At 35.6% G+C, this 16,978-nt stretch overlaps 1 protein-coding gene across 6 annotated transcripts in view; it reads right to left on the bottom strand.

The window, feature by feature from the left end:
* Window positions 1-16,978, bottom strand: part of LOC123531811 (natural resistance-associated macrophage protein 2-like) — a 92,105-nt gene that overhangs the window by 58,276 nt on the left and 16,851 nt on the right. For 5 of the 6 annotated variants that reach the window (XR_008366048.1, XR_008366047.1, XM_053517479.1 and 2 more), the window contains exons 1-6: window positions 12,984-13,184; window positions 8,450-8,572; window positions 7,900-8,065; window positions 7,005-7,065; window positions 4,765-4,903; window positions 4,149-4,304 (exon numbers count right to left, since the gene is read on the bottom strand). Coding sequence is in view for 4 of the 6 variants with exons in the window: in XM_053517479.1 (XP_053373454.1) it covers window positions 4,149-4,304; window positions 4,765-4,903; window positions 7,005-7,065; window positions 7,900-8,065; window positions 8,450-8,572; window positions 12,984-13,142 (804 nt within the window). In the remaining 2 variants the exon portion in view is untranslated. Of the gene's footprint in view, window positions 1-4,148; window positions 4,305-4,764; window positions 4,904-7,004; window positions 7,066-7,899; window positions 8,066-8,449; window positions 8,573-12,983; window positions 13,185-16,978 lie in introns of those variants that run through there. The other variant, XM_053517477.1, reaches the window with a different exon arrangement.

The raw sequence follows: 16,978 nt of genomic DNA, 5'->3' as shown, positions 1-16,978 counted from the left end.
AATATATGGCCTCTAGGAAGGTCACAATGTTTTTTCTATTTTTAGAACTACTGACCTAGTTTTTGACCGCACGTGAACCAGTTTCGAACTAGACCTAGATATCATCAAGATGAACATTCTGACCAAATTTCATACAGATCCCATGAAAAATATGGCCTTTAGAGTGGTCACAAGGTTTTTCTATTATCTGACCTACTGACCTAGTTTTTGATGGCACGTGACCCACTTTCGAACTTGAACTAGATATCATCAAGGTGAACATTCTGACCAATTTTCATGAAGATCTTATGAAATATATGGCCTCTAGAGAGGTCACAAGGTTTTTCTATTTTTAGACCTACTGACCTAGTTTTTGACAGCACGTGACCCAGTTTCGAACTTGACCTAGATATCATCAAGATGAACATTCTGACCAATTTTCATGAAGATCTTATGAAATATATGGCTTCTAGAGAGGTCACAAGGTTTTTCTATTTTAAGACCTACTGACCTAGTTTTTGATGGCACGTGACCCACTTTCGAACTTGACCTATATATCATCAAGATGAACATTCTGACCAATTTTCATGAAGATCTTTCACCGCATGTGACCCAGTTTCGAACTTGATCTAGATATCATCAAGATGAACATTCAGACTAACTTTCATACAGATCCCATAAAAAATATAGCCTTTAGAGAGGTCACAAGGTTTTTCTATTATTTGACCTACTGACCTAGTTTTTGATGGCATGTGACCCAGTTTCAAACTTGACCTAGATATCATCAAGATGAACATTCAGACCAATTTTCATGAAGATCTTGTGAAATATATGGCTTCTAGAGAGGTCACAAGGTTTTTCTATTTTTAGACCTACTGACCTAGTTTTTGATGGCACGTGACCCACTTTCGAACTTGACCTAGATATCATCAAGATGAACATTCTGACCAATTTTCATGAAGATCTTATGAAATATATGGCCTCTAGAGAGGTCACAAGGTTTTTCTATTTTTAGACCTACTGACCTAGTTTTTGACGGCACGTGACCCAGTTTCGAACTTGACCTAGATATCATCAAGATAAACATTCTGACCAATTTTCATGAAGATCTTATGAAATATATGGCCTCTAGAGAGGTCACAAGGTTTTTCTATTTTTAGACCTACTGACCTAGTTTTTGAAGGCACGTGACCCAGTTTCGAACTTGACCTAGATATCATCAAGATGAACATTCTGACCAACTTTCATAAAGATCCAATGAAAAATGTGACCTCTAGAGTGGTCACAAGCAAAAGTTTACAGACGCACGCACGCACGCAAGACGGACGACGGACAACGCGCGATCACAAATGCTCACCTTGTCACTTTGTGACAGGTGAGCTAACAACAAAAAAATAATTATGATTATGCAATTCGGATTTAGTTTGCAAAGAAGATGAATTTAGCTAATTGGTTTATTGACTTTTTAGATTTACAATTCATAATTGAATCGAACTTGTTCAAAGTTGGCAGGGGTGTAAAATTCCACTTGCCCGCTCGCATTGGCGAGTTAAAGTCTGAGTAGGACGAGTGGACCTCGCTGTGTACTCGACCGATCGGGCGAGTGGTTTTTTACGGCCTTACTTTACCAAAATTCAGAAATTACAACTCCAAAACGTCAACAAACTTTGAGATGGTGCAGTCGCTACCTGGATTGACTGGAATTTACCCGCGAATCGTAAAGATATCAAAACGCCATGCCGGTAATTTTCCATTCCACAAGCACGTGCGACCTATCGTATTAAATATCTAATTTACATCGACACGTACACAAAAACCGTGCGTAGTGCATTCATTTTTTAACACTTCCGCTTCAAGTTTTCAACACTTCTTGAGAAATAATACTATTTGAATTCTATAATGATTTTAATAAGATATCGACAGAAATGTAGGCAAAATTCAATAAAAACGGTCGAATTTTCATATAATCATTTGTAAAAATTCAAACAGCGCGACCTTAGTTACTTATTTCTTTCTAAAAGTAAATAAATGATGAATACTCTAGGCATAACATTCAGACTTTTGACCAGAAAGAACAAAAAACAGAATAAAAAAATCTTAAATAATGAAAAAGCGGCAGCAATTACAATACATGGAGTAAAACGATTTTTGGCAAACAGATTTCTGTTAGTGCGGCAGAATAGGTTACGTGACCTCGTGAACGTAAATAGAAATGCGATTTTAAAATAAAGCAATGTGATGTCATTGCGGTTTTGAATAAGTTTTAAATGAATCTTTGTACATGTATTTTTTGACCAACAATTTAAAAGTTTTTTTTTTGTCAAACAATAATGTAAATTCCTTGAGGGCAAATAGGTCACAGAGGTAGGATATCCACTATAGTAACTATCGTTTGAGACATTTACCTTTTATATGGGATATAGCACATTCGCTTTTGATAACAAATTAAAGAAGAAACTTTAAGCAATTTTAAGAACCGATGCGGTACGATCAGACAGTTATGTGTCACATGGCGCGAAAACATGATGTAATGCCATGACAATCTCGGGCAAAAATACCGCTTTGATCTCCACTTCAGATGTCAAGATACTGACACACTTCTTTTAGCTCTTTGTGGGGGTGTAAATTGATCATGAAAACAAGGTCAATTACTTAGTTTATCAACAGAATAATTACCGACAATCTTTAACGTTTTTTTTTCCCTCTCTTTCAACACGGGTGGATGGACGATGATTACTGTGTCCAAATTTTTTAGACACTTTTCAAAATAAATATTTTTCGGGAAATAAAACTATTGTACATAATACTCCTTTCATAAAAGTGACAGTATTAAAAGTGTCAATTATTAGGGCGAGTGGCTGTTCACTAAGGGTGAGTAGATATTACTGGCTACTAGTCCTGCAGGGCGAGTGGTGTGAAAAAAATTTTTACACCCCTGGTTGGCCATCGGCAGTAATAAGGTTTAAGGTATTTTTTTCTAAGTTCGCGGTAGTTGGGACACACTAGCAAGAAATGATATTCATTTTCTAATGTATTCATACTACAAGATTTACAAATACGTTGATTGCGTTCAGTGTTATCATAGTGACCTGTTTCAATAAATAAATTGTGCGAGGATGTTCTAAATTTCGACAGTGCAATTTTGTATTTATTTTCCGATATACAATTTAAATACTGTTCAGTTTCAAAGTTGTGTATAAAGATACAGTATGACTGCAGGCTGGCCGAGTTATTAATATCAGTGTACCAACGCTGTAAATATACATGGAATATCTATAATAAATTGATGATTCCAAATGTAATTTAATCCATGTGTATCTAGTATTGTTTTTACCTGACTAGCCCAGTTTTTACCTCTATAGTCTATACCGTTGTCAACCTCTGACTTAAGGAACATATATGTTTGTTTAACTAATGAATTATCGGGATGCTTAAGGATTTTAATCCAATATTTTATAATGTTGATTTTTCTAATAACAGATAGTGGTATACGTCCAAGCTCACCATATAGAGCGGATAGATTATAGAGTATATATCATCAACATAAAGTTTTGTCAGGACTTTCATGTCCGATTATTTTTTCTTGAGTTATGGCCCTTTCTTTGGACTAAGAAACCTCACAACTTCATATGACTCCTACAGTTTCCATTCAATTGAAATGAAAATTGATATACATCACCAACATGAACTTGACCTGCATATACTTCAAGACATTTTATGTCTGATTTTTTTTTGTTCAGAGTAACAGCTCTTTTTGAAATATTGAAACTCCATCAGAACATTGTATACTTAACTCCTCCTACAATTTCTATCCAATTCAAATAAAACCTGGTAAACATTAGTTATGGTCCCTTTTTGAAATTATTACTCACTGATAACATGCAATATCAACTGAACATTTTCTATGACTGCAATATGTTGGGTTTCATGTCTCACAGAGATATGTAAACCCTCCAGCTTGCAATGGTGGTGAAATACCCTAGGGCATTATTTCAGGTGTGGCCAACATACTGGGCAACAACTTCCAAAAGCCAGCTGACCTGACAGCCATAGCAGGGTTTTAACCCAAAGAGACAAGTGGCAGGTGATTTGATATAGCATAGTTAAGCACTGATGCCTTTTGTTTTACTGAGAGCTGTAAAAGTCTGTAATAAAAGAAGCAGACATACCTTTACTAATGCTGAATGTAGGTACATGTTGTGTGGCATAATAACAGCCCCTACTACCCCGACTGCCTGCAGAAGTTGTCTGGAGCCACAGTGACTACAGTAAGGCACAAACATCCCTTCCAAAACATCTACCTGGTTGGGAGCTACTGTCACATACTATGAAATGAACACTTTTTTTAATCAAAAACAATGCTATCCTATTGCTTTATAAGTTTAAATCATATTATTTTATATCATCTGGTAGCTTTTACTTTAACTTTGTAAAAGATTCCAGACTACCCCTGCCTATAGGATTTCTAGTCATTATTCTTGCATTAAACATACTTTCAAGACAGACAGTAAACTTATTTTGTTTCCACTTGTGAGTAAACCCAAATTTGCTGATTTTTAAGTTTAACCCCTACTCCTACATCCTCGGGAAAATCTATCTTCAAAATACTCTGGGAATTTCATTTACAAGACATATTTTGAAATGATAAAATATCAGTTCACAAATTACCTTGGTAAAAATTCACTAAAAGTTTACCTAGACTAGTTTAAAGTCAACTTCAGACATACAATTTGGAACAATGATCTAACAGTCAACAGTATGAATATATGAAACAATGGAATGTACCTCATATCCAAAAGAAATAGCCATGACAAGTATGAGAAAGCCGAAGAAAGCCTCCAACTTCCGTAAGCCATATTTATCTAGCAGCAGGAAGGTAAATGTGTCAGCTATTGTTATCAACACACCAGCCCACAGAGGTATCCTATACAAAACACATAAAACTGTCTTATAAGAAGAAATTCCACTGAAAAACTTGGGTATCCCAATCATACAACTAGAAAGGTTGTTTTTATGCTCTGGGTGATTCATAATGTATGTTTCTTTGACTCAGAGTGAGAATATAATTTGTGAATTTTTTGACAGTATCACATTTGAATTTTTTGACAGTATCACACTGTCTTCTTAAGCACTGAACTCAATTAGTCACATGACTGGAGGTGAAGTTTGTAAACAGGAGGTCACTTCAGTCCCTTGTATGTTGAGGGATGGTCTCCACTGTCAAAAATTTCAAAAGAATATCTGTCATGTGTTTACAAATTGGATAGAAATATCTGTTCCAAGGGCACCTGTGCATTGAGCGGTAATGATGCTTGCTGAGTTACCCCCCATGCGCAGGTGGCCCAGGGACAGATATTTCTATATGCTTTTTGTAAACAAATGACTGATACTTTTTCTTGCATACCGTATGCATATAAGCTTCTGGCATACCGTATTTTACAAATAATAGAATAAACAAAGAAAATAGAAATACTTTGCTTGTAGCACTCTCTCTTATAGGAGAGTATGTACACAAAGCGTGGGAAATTAACGTCCGTAAGCAGAAGCGACGTTATCACGTTTCAGTGACACACAATAACAAAGTTCCGCATTAGTTTTATCGTTTGTAATGTAACGGTATGTTCTTACTGTAAAATAACATATTTTGAATCGAGAAATATATAAGGAACGGGGAGAAACTATCAAGGTACCTGATTTTTTTCATATTTTACACAAACAATATATAAATTAGTTGCCATTAACAGCAAGAGAGTCATCTGGCATGGGTTTTGCCGGCATGGGTAAAAACACAGGAAACGCCAGTCCAGTGTGCAAGAAAAATCATTCCTCTAAGTTAAAGGTGCAAAATAAAGACAAATGAATAGACATAAATCTTAAAAAAAGACTACACATTTTGTAATACAGTACTAAACATTATGATAGCCGTGCAATATTCCCTTGAAATCAACACAAATACAGAGAAACAAATGATTGTTTCTGTATTTTCTTAGACTGACATGGGGGGGTCATTTTGTCCTACTTTCATGTTTATCGTTTTCCCGTAATTGGTCGGAAATTTCTCGGGATCACGTGATTTTAAAATTGTTTCAAACGAATATCAGTTTAAAGACGCGCGACAAAGTAACTGTATTTCCATGATGGTAATTATACACGACTTGCATGAAAAATATGAAATGTACAAAATTTATGTTTAAAATTGACAGTGACATATATAAGGCCAAGACAATGTGTTTAATGTCTAAAATCTTATTAAATTAATGTAGCCATATGTACATAAATCAGTGTATTTAGGTAAATTTCAATCTCATTTTGTTTCGGCAGTGTAAGACAGTTATTCATTTATATTCTTAAAACTATACTGAAAAGAGATTAACTGAAAAAGTTTGCAGACGAAGTTGTAAAAACACTTTTATTTGGGAAGGGCCTAAATTGTCCTCCCGCAAACTTGTAGTATAGCTGTTTATTACCTGTATTATTAATAATGATTTTCATGAAGGTTTTGTGAGTTACAAAATTGTTGAATTCCATGTGCTAAGTTTGTAAATCACGTTATCGTTTGGGCATATAATATATTTTGCATCTATTTATAAATTATAGCCTCGTTTCGGAGGGTTCTTCCGAAAAAAATCCGAAGATGCTCGATGGGTTCGTAAGCAGTCGGAAAACATACTTTCGGTTTGACATAGGCAACATTTTTTGTTTATTTGTTAGTTATTCGTGAACATATTCATGACTATTTGGTCAGATCTGATGCAGTGAGCCATATTTTCAGTAAATAGGAAGGCTCAGCTACAAACTCTGGTTTTCATATAATACTCGTTCGGGTTTTAGTAATGGACCTTTAAGAAAAACAAGAAAACTATATAATACCAATGCTAGATTAAACTAATTTTGATAAAAAAATTATTGTAACTTCAATAAATAATGTTAAGCTTACCGGCAAACTTCTTAAATTATTCCTTTTGAATATTTTACGAAGGTGTTTCACTTATACCAGTATTTGTTAATTACAGAAAAAAGTTTACCTCCCATTTGAAAGAAGATAGAAGGCAATTGCTGTACCTATAACTTCCTGCATGTCTGAACCTGTAACGAACATGAATAGCAGAAATAATAACATTAGTTCAATGGTTTACAATATTCCACAAAATAAAAGATATGTTAATCAAATGGTTCACAAAATTTCATAACATAAAATTGGTCACAAAATTTTACAACAATGAAATATAAAATGATTACAGTTGAGTTCATAATTTCAAACAAGAGCTGTCACTAATGGTGACAAATGCCCCCGCAGCGCCTTGACCTGGTGACCTTGACCTTTGACCTTGTGACCCCAAAGTCAGTAGGGGTCGTGTACTCAATAAGTACTATCAGCATAAGAAGTTTGAAGGTCCTGGGTGCAGTGGTTCGCGAGTAAAGTGCCTTCATGCAAAAAGTTAACGTTATGACGAACAAGCGGACGGACAGTTGAAAACTAATATGCCTCCCTTCGGGGGCTTAAAAAAAAAGAAATTAACAAACAAATATTCTCAAAGATTTAAAAGAAGAAAACAAACACTCTTCAGTAACTTAGCTGCCTGTAAGGCATAAAGGATGATTTCAGTAGTATTCCTAACGAAAAACTGAAATTCAAATTTACTTCATCTGAACAATATGAAATTAATTTTGATGTCCCAACAAAATGGCCAATTTGGTCAAAACTATGCATTTTTATACCATAAACATTAAATCATTTCACAGTATATCCAAAGTTACAGCAAAATGCACCAGAACCCTCTACAATTCATTTTTTACAATTACTGGGAAGCTACACCCCCAATTTCTACTAAAAATTTAGCATGAAAAACAAATATAAAATGACATCTGAATAATATTTTAAATCAAGTTTCAATAAAAATTGAGTACAGATAATGTTACCTATGATAGCTATTTCAACCATCACCCACAGTAATATTCTAGGAAACCTGGGATACAGTCTGCAACAAACTTCAGCCAGATGCATTCCCGTGACAACCCCTAGTCTTGCTGACAGTCGCTGCATCAACAGTCCCAGAACAGTGGCAAGCAACAACAACCATAGTAACTGTGGGGGTAAACAAATACAACATTAGGTAGTTCCTGCAGAGAAACTGTACTGACAAAGTCAGGTTAACCAGAAATAACATGTAACTACACCTCTTAATCATTATAACATATATGTTTAATTTATGATGTTACTAGGAACTACAAGGACATTGATATGGAAAACATTAACAAAAACATTTGAGAACACTTCATAAAGATACTAACAGGTCCAGAATATGTGTGCTGTTGCAATAAAACATCAATGTTTGTTATGTTCCAGGTACCTAAGATAATAAATTATGTGTAAGTCCGCAAGGCCAACACTCCTGGCTTATATCTAACAAGAATACAGATGTTATATAATCATCAAACAAAAAGGGTTGGTCAAATACCTCACTCTTACCTTGAAACCAGCCAGTGCTCCAGATCTAAGATCAGATTCTATATTTCCTGGATCAAGATAGGCTATACTCATCAAGAATCCAGGTCCAGTAAAGGCCCATAACTTTCTAAAGCTGAACTTTGTCTGAAAATGTCAGATAAATGCTTAGAAATAATTCTTTGACAATAAATTACAAAAAGTAAATTTTATTCACCATTTTAAGCACACCTGAAACCAGTTATACCTTATCCAAACTATTTTGCTAGTACCCATTTACAGCTAGATTGGTTGAAGTAATGATAAAATGTCTGGCTGAAGGAGACAACACAGTGGGAGGGGTCTAGGATTGAAAGTGGGCCGGGGCCTTCACCTCCATAGTCCTTAGAAAAAAGGATCTATAGTTAAGACCGACAGCTGAGCTAACCTTACAATTGTCTTGCTTTAATGGTGGAGAAAAATCAAAAGTGCTTCTGCCTGTGTTGAAGGTAGCAGACATTTTGGACTAGGCTACACAACTATCAAACATCAACATGTATGGTAGCTACCAGTCCTGTGAAACTCACAGTTTTTTAACAGCTTATATCAAGATGGTGGAAATCTCAGAAAGGCCATTTTAAATACTGAATGACCATAACCAACATTAAATTTCTCATTTCTACATGGTAATATCTCTACTGACCTGACCTGACAGAGGAGTACCAATAGTGTATTATTACTGTCTGTCCTTCAAGCCCTACTTTCTACCAAATAGTTATTTTAGAGATTTGGAGCACAACTAAGGTGAATTAAGGAATCAAAAGAGTAAAAAGTCTTAGTTGCAGTACAGGTCAAATGCAAACATGAAGGTACAGTAAATATAAACACTGAACATAATTATGTAAAATGTACTTCTTACAGCCACTCTTGATTATTTTTATACACTTGATTAACCTCATGCAACAGCAGTCTTTGAAGTGATATGCCTCTTATACTGAAGTTATCTGAAGCTGGTTCTGTTTTAATAGTTTAACAAAAAATTCAACATATTCCTGATTTAAATACATGTCTAATATTTTTGGTATTTCTGTAACTTTTTTTCTTCAAAACTGCATATTGACATTAACTTTTTATGAAACACCATGTCACATCTGTCAGCTATTTGTTTTCTTAAACCATTCTATACAGTCAACAAGTATTGACCCATATTTTCATACAAAAAGTTCTTTAAAAAGGCATACAATTTAGGGCGACACTTTTAATGTGTAAGTTGATATTTGAGCGAAAGTGATGTTAGCGCAACACACACAATGTTCAGTTTTGAATAAAACTTCCTGTTTAATCTGATCTCCGGTAAAATCCTAGTACGAAGAAACTTTCAAAAAATTAACAGAACAATAAAATCTTTATCTGTCTGTTGGACAAAAAGAGGCCAAAGTGGGCCTATTAAAATCACTAACCTGAAGAGCACCTCGATCATCTGACCTTACTTCTGACCAAGTTTGGTGAACATTCTTTAAGAAGTTCATTAAAATAAAAGTTATGTAAAGGTTTTTTCTATATTTTGCTGTGACCACCAAAAAATGTGTTACCATTTCAACTAACTTCAAGATAAGAAGTTATTTTTTCTACTATTAGTTATGGCGTTCCCTAAAAGGGACCAAGCACAACCATTTGAACAAATTTGGGAGGGGACCTTACAATGACATTTGATACAGATCCACCCAGAGTTTCATGAGAAGATGTAATTTAAAGTTTTCTTTTTCCATTTTTAACTCTAGCTAAAAGGGCCAAACACTCCCACTTGAACAAATTTGGGAGAGGATGTTACAGTGATGCTACAAACTAATTTACACACAAAGTTTGATTAAGATCCATTTAGTGATTACAGGGGCAGTAGATACCAAGATATAATGAGACTTAGAAGCTTGTAATAAAACTTCAACCAGCATTATTAGAACATTTCAGGCCTCCCTGCAGGGTATGATAAAAATAAAAAAAATTCTAAAGGTTATTTTTGTAACAAGAGCTGTCAGCTGTCAGAGCAGCATGCTCGACTATTCTCAGTGCTTGATAGTATAATATAAGCTATGAGTAAAACTTTAACATTACAATAAGCATATTCTAAGTCGAAAAGGGGCCATAATTCAGTCAAAATGCTTGATAGAGTTGCCTCCTCCTTTTTACAGACTGGGGTCATGATGGTAAACAAGTATGCAAAATATCAAAGCAATATCTCAATGGACTTTGAAAATATTTGGGGTAGTATGCAAACTTTAACATTTGTGTGACACTCACGCTAACGCCGGGGCGAGTAGGATAGCTCCCCTATTCTTCGAATAGTCGAGCTAAAAATAAGGCGCTTTTTGGTGAAATAAAGGTTAAATTTCAGATGTTATTCCAGTTCCCTGCTGCAATAATACTCGCATTTTCTGAACAATCGAACCCTTTTGTCTTCAATACTATAACCTTCCTCACTCAAAGGAAATAACTTGGTTATAGAAAGTAAATTGGTGATCGAGCACGATCTGTCAATCTTAATCTTATCCAAGTGGAAAAGTAATATGAGTAACCTGCAAAAAGAATACAACAGTCATGCATCTAACAGTACTCAAATTGTTTTGTCTGACTTTTTCGTATTTCTTAACATATGTCCCATAATTTGAAGCTTATATATAGGCAGCAGAAACTTTTCTTTTCCCATCACATTCTTCACGTAATCTTTAAATGCTGTTTGTTGACAAATTTGTGACCGCTTGATGTCTGTTGTCCGTCGTGCATCGTCTATCCATCAACAATTTCTAAAAAAATCTTCTTCTTCAAAACTACTGGCAGCTTTACACCAATGACATCATAAATTTTATGAACCAATGGCCTGATTTCAAAACTATTTTGTAGAAATGATCTCTAGGTGACCCTCTACCAAAATTGCTTAAGCTGTTCTATTTCAGTAAAAAACATGGCCACCAGGGAGCGGGGCTTATTTTCCCTAAATTGACTATATTGTAAATTTCAAAAATCTTCTTCAAAACCACTGGGCAGATTAACACCAAACTTCACATAAATGATCCTTGGATGGCCCCCTTTCAAACTTGCCCAAAGAATTAAAATCCATTCAAAACTGTTGTTGTCATGGCAACTGAAAGAAAAATCTTTAAAAATCTTTTTTGAAACTGTAAGCCAATGTAACGGTCATTTTTTTCCCCAGGGAAAACGCCAGATTTCAAAAATATTTTGTAGAAATGATCTCTACGTGACTTTCTATCAAACTGCTTAAGCCATTCTATTTTGTTAAAAAACATGGCCACCAGGCGCGAGGCTTATTTTACCTATATGACTATATTCTAAATTTTAAAAATCTTCCTCTCTGAAACCTGAAGACCTAGAGCTTAGATATTTGGTTATGTGGCATTGTCTATATAGGGGGCTTTTACCAAGATTTTTCAAGTTATGATCCCAGGGTCAATATTGGTCCCGCCCTGTGGTCCCTTGAATTTACATAGAGTTCGATAGGAAAAACATAAAAAAATGTTCTTCTATGAAACCAAGAGGCGCAGAGCTTAGATATTTAACATGTGGCATTGTCTTGTGGTTGTTCAAATCATGACCCAGGGTCCATTTAAAGCCCTGCCCTTTAATTTTTATATGAGTTATATAGGAAAAAATACTTGGCACTGACATCACTCCTGTAAGGTTTCGTGGGTTACCTGCCCTAAGCCCAATAATATAAGAGAAGTGGTCAAAACATCATAAAATTTGATTAATCAATGGCCATAACTATGGCCTTAACACAGTGTTAGTGGGCATGGGGGTTGTAGCATATTTTATTAACGCTTAAGAACATTATTCAAACAAACTGAGTCTGCTATTACTTTGCCTGCTTATGTTCCACTTCCAAATGATCTTTTTACAGACTTAATAAGGAATTCATTCAAAGCTATCTGACAGAAGCTTCAATGTAAATATACAAGTTATATGCGAGCACAGCTCTATTTTCTGTTACACTATATCTCAATAAAACCAAGAGTTGAATATACACTATATTTTCAGCTAAAATGAGAAACTAATTAATGTAACAGTCTATTTAATTACACACAAATATATTAATAACAATCAAAACCTGCAGGTGAAAATGAATATATTAAATCTATATATACTTATTCTTTCTACTCCACAGCACTTATAGTGAATATCCAACATGAAGAGTTGTTAAAAGATTGCTGCCTCAAAGCAGTTCTTGTTTCCCTTTTTTTCACTTTTTTTTTTTTAGCTCTTGTGGCCTTTAGTGCAATAACTGTTTGAAGAAATTTACAGACCAAATTTGGTGGTTCACAAGAAGAAGTTTTCTACTTTTAGCTCTGATGGCCCCTTGATGCAGTCAAGTGTAACCATCAGAACAAACTTGATAGAGGACTATCCAAGACTGCTACAGGCCAAGTTTGGTGTGACCTGAACCTTAGTTTTAGTAAAAATATTGATGACAATGTTAGCCAAATGACACAGTGATCACACGCACAAAGATGAGCTTAAAATAAATGCTACATGTAACGGTGAAGCAAAGCACTAACTTTAAACTTACAGTCTCTGTTTTTGGAATGGCAATTTTCTCATCAAAGTATGTGGATGGCCTTGAAGTGAGACGAAGCCTATTGGAATCCTCCTGGTCTCCCTCACTAGAATTAGCAGCATGTTCTCTTGACAGATCATCTATAGGGTGAGATTCTTCACCTTCCTCCATAACGTAGCTTCACTAACTCAAGCTGCAGAAACAGTTTATATATTTACCTGACAGAAAAAAAAGTATTGTTGAGCAATAAAAGTCCCAGAGGGGTCATCTGTCATATTTGCTATTATAGGAACCACATTTCCCAAACCAAAATACAAGCGTGTGGCAAGCTTGTGGGAAGTTTGCCATAAGCTTGCGCATGCTTACTGCTATCTTAACAAGAGCACCGCCTTGCGGGTGCTGACGCTCATCTGATTTTTTTTGTGTAATAGAAATATTGTCCTACCCATGATTTTCTAAGTCTAAAAAGGGCCATCATTCTTGCAAAAAGCAGGACAGAGTTATGTTTCTTGATGTACAGTGTCCACTTATGATGGTGAAAAACTGTTGCAAGTTTTAAAGCAATAGCTTTGATAGTTTATGAGAAAAGTTGACTTAAACATAATACTCAACCAAGAAAATGATTTTCTAAGTCCAAAAGGGGCAATAATTATTGCAAAAAGCAGGATGGAGTTATGTTGCTTGCTGTACAGGGTCAGCTTATGATGGTGAACAAGTGTTGCAAGTTTCAAAGCAATAGCTTTGATAGTTTAAGAGAAAAAGTTGACCTAAACATAAAACTTAACCAAGAAATCTGATATTTTCTAAGTCCAAAAGGGGCCATAAATCTTGCAAAAAGCAGGATGGAGTTATGTTGCTTGCTGTACAGGGTCAACTTATGATGGTGAACAAGTGTTGCAAGTTTTAAAGCAATAGCTTTGATAGTTTTGGATAAAAGCTGACCTAAACATAAAACTTAACCAAGAAAACTGATTTTCTAAGTCCAAAAGGGGCAATAAATCTTGCAAAAAGGAAGATGGAGTTATGTTTCTTGATGTACAGGGTCTGCTTATGATGGTGAACAAGTATTCCAAGTTTCAAAGCAATAGCTTTGATAGTTTAGGAGAAAAGTTGACCTAAACATAAAACTTAACCAAGAAATCTGATATTTTCTAAGTACAAAAGGGGCCATAAATCTTGCAAAAAGCAAGATGGAGTTATGTTTCTTGCTATACAGGGTCAGCTTATGACGGTGAACAAGTATTCCAAGTTTCAAAGCAATAGCTTTGATAGTTTAGGAGAAAAGCTGACCTAAACATAAAACTTAACCAGGCAACGCCGACGCAGACGCCGACGCCGACGCCGACAACCGCTCAAGTGATGACAATAACTCATCATTTTTTTTCAAAAAATCAGATGAGCTAAAAAAGATTGAAGCCATGTAATATAATGCTTGCGGATGCTCGCACAGAAATTAAGCTTGTGGAGAAATCAGTCTTTGCAAGCCTGCAGCGGGCATCCTGCAATCTTAATACTATATAAGATTGCGACTAGCTTGCGATAGAAATTAAGTTTGCGGATAAGTCTTGCTTCGCAAGTTTGCAGCGGGCATCCTGCGATCTTAATACTATTTAAGATTGCGACTTACTAAGCTTGCGATCCTGTAACCTTTTTAAAACTCTTTTTTTTCACTGATACATATAAAAGGGAGGTAATATATTAAACCAAATATTTATTTTTTTATGTCAAAATATGTTGTTTGAAAAAATATTGTCCCTGATTTTTAAATCTTTATCTACTGATCACTACAAATATTGTTTCATGACAGTGCGAAAGTTTTATAAACTGTGTAGTTTGTCAAATTAAAGGAAGTATATAACCAAATAAGGTGAGGAAGATGTGTAGTTGGGGGGCTTCCGTGGCCGAGTGGTTAAGGTCGCTGACTTCAAATCACTTGCCCCTCATCGATGTGGGTTCGAGCCTCACTCGGGGCGTTGAATTCTTCATGTGAGGAAGCCATCCAGCTGGCTAATGGAAGGTCAGTGGTTCTACCCAGGTGCCCGATGTGTAGTTTGCAGTTATGATTGCGTAAGACTTGCAAATGTTTTTGTCTACACCCATATAAGTATGCATAAGCTTGCAGGATTGTGCAAGCTTGCAATCTTGTTATGATTGTACAAACTTGCAAGGTCGCAATTAAGATCGCTAGGGTTCCATTTGCAAGCATGCGCAACCATACAGGCTTGCAAGATGTTAAATAGGTTGCAGGAAGCACGAGAATTAGTTTGCGCAAGATTAAATTATGGTTGCGATGGTTCCAATCGCAATCTTGCTGCATGCTTAAACAAGTTTGCCACACACTTGTTTAGATCGCAACTGCAATCTTGCTGCGACCTTAATGCAAGCTTAATTAAGTTCACCATTTTGGTTTGGGTTTATATTGAAACTGAATTGCAGAACCTTCATATACTCCAAATAACCTACTATCTGTTAGTCAGGTTCCGTGAAAAAAATCCCTGTACAATGTACATATTGCCTTCTATCATATACCAGTTTTCATGAAATTCTCTTCTATTTTGTTATGACAAAATCCACCATTTGTGACTGACAGAATAGAAAGGTAGATGAACAGACAGACAAACTGACTAATTAAGACCAGGGGTTTTGATCATAGGCTGCTGGTACTATATGCCAATGATAGGCTGCTGGTACTACATGCCAATGATAGGCTGCTGGTACTACATGCCAATGATAGGCTGCTGGTACTACATGCCAATGATAGGCTGCTGGTACTACATGCCAATGATAGGCTGCTGGTACTACATGCCAATGATAGGCTGCTGGTACTATATGCCAATGATAGGCTGCTGGCACTACATGCCAATGATAGGCTGCTGGTACTATATGCCAATGATAGGCTGCTGGTACTACATGCCAATGATAGGCTGCTGGCACTACATGCCAATGATAGGCTGCTGGTACTATATGCCAATGATAGGTTGCTGGTACTACATGCCAATGATAGGCTGCTGGTGCTGGTACTACATGCCAATGATAGGCTGCTGGTACTACATGCCAATGATAGGCTGCAGGTACTACATGCCAGCAGCTTTGTCTACATAATGTGGCAGCCATTGAGGAATGGCGAAACTGATACAAATCAAATACTCAGTAGTCTCAAGGTTAAAAAATAACTGGATATCAGAAATAAACATACTGAAAAGCGCAGTTCCAGGCAATTGAAAATAATTTTAAAAACGAAACACTCTTATTTGACAATTAAAGTTAGAACAAATTTAACCTTCCTTGATGTAAAAAGGAAACCATTTACTGAAGTTACCAATAAGGGTATATACATGGTACTTGTTAGCAAGAAAATTGAATCACCATATGATATATTCTTAGGTATTGAGAAACACAACTTGGTCATCAAATAAACTGGAATGCATTTTATTAGTTTTTTAAACAAAATTATTCCTGATAATAAAATCAAAAAGCTAAAGTATGAACTGCTTCATCATATTGTTGCTACATACTTGAATCTTTTTACTTGGAAAACTAGAGCTATCACTAAAGGTGATGAATGTACCCCCCGCATGCATTGACACAGTACATTGCAATTTGACGCACACAAGATTGCATAATTATGTGGACTGTATGTATATAGACTGTATGTATACAGTATAGTAACAAAAAACAAAGTCCCATAACTATGCAGAATATTTATCTAAAAGAATGTAACATGCACCATGCACAACTAGGGTTGATACTGATCACTTGTGTGAAGTTTCATTAAATTGTGTGTAAGGGTTTGGTAGATTAGGCACGCACAAGATTGCATATGCAGACTGTATGTACATAGTATGTTAACAAGAAACAAAGTTCCATAACTCTGCAATTTTTGTTGCTGAAAGAACCTAACATGCCCCATGCACAACTACTGTTGTTACTGATCACTTGTGTGAAGTTTCATTAAATTGTGTCAAGGGGATGAGGAGAGATGGTGCGCACAAGATTGTGTCTATGTA

Source organism: Mercenaria mercenaria, chromosome 11 (genome assembly GCF_021730395.1).
Source record: "Mercenaria mercenaria strain notata chromosome 11, MADL_Memer_1, whole genome shotgun sequence".
NCBI lineage: Eukaryota > Metazoa > Mollusca > Bivalvia > Venerida > Veneridae > Mercenaria > Mercenaria mercenaria.
The sequence above is the reverse complement of the archived record's forward strand: the minus strand, read 5'-3'. Positions and strand labels throughout refer to the sequence as shown.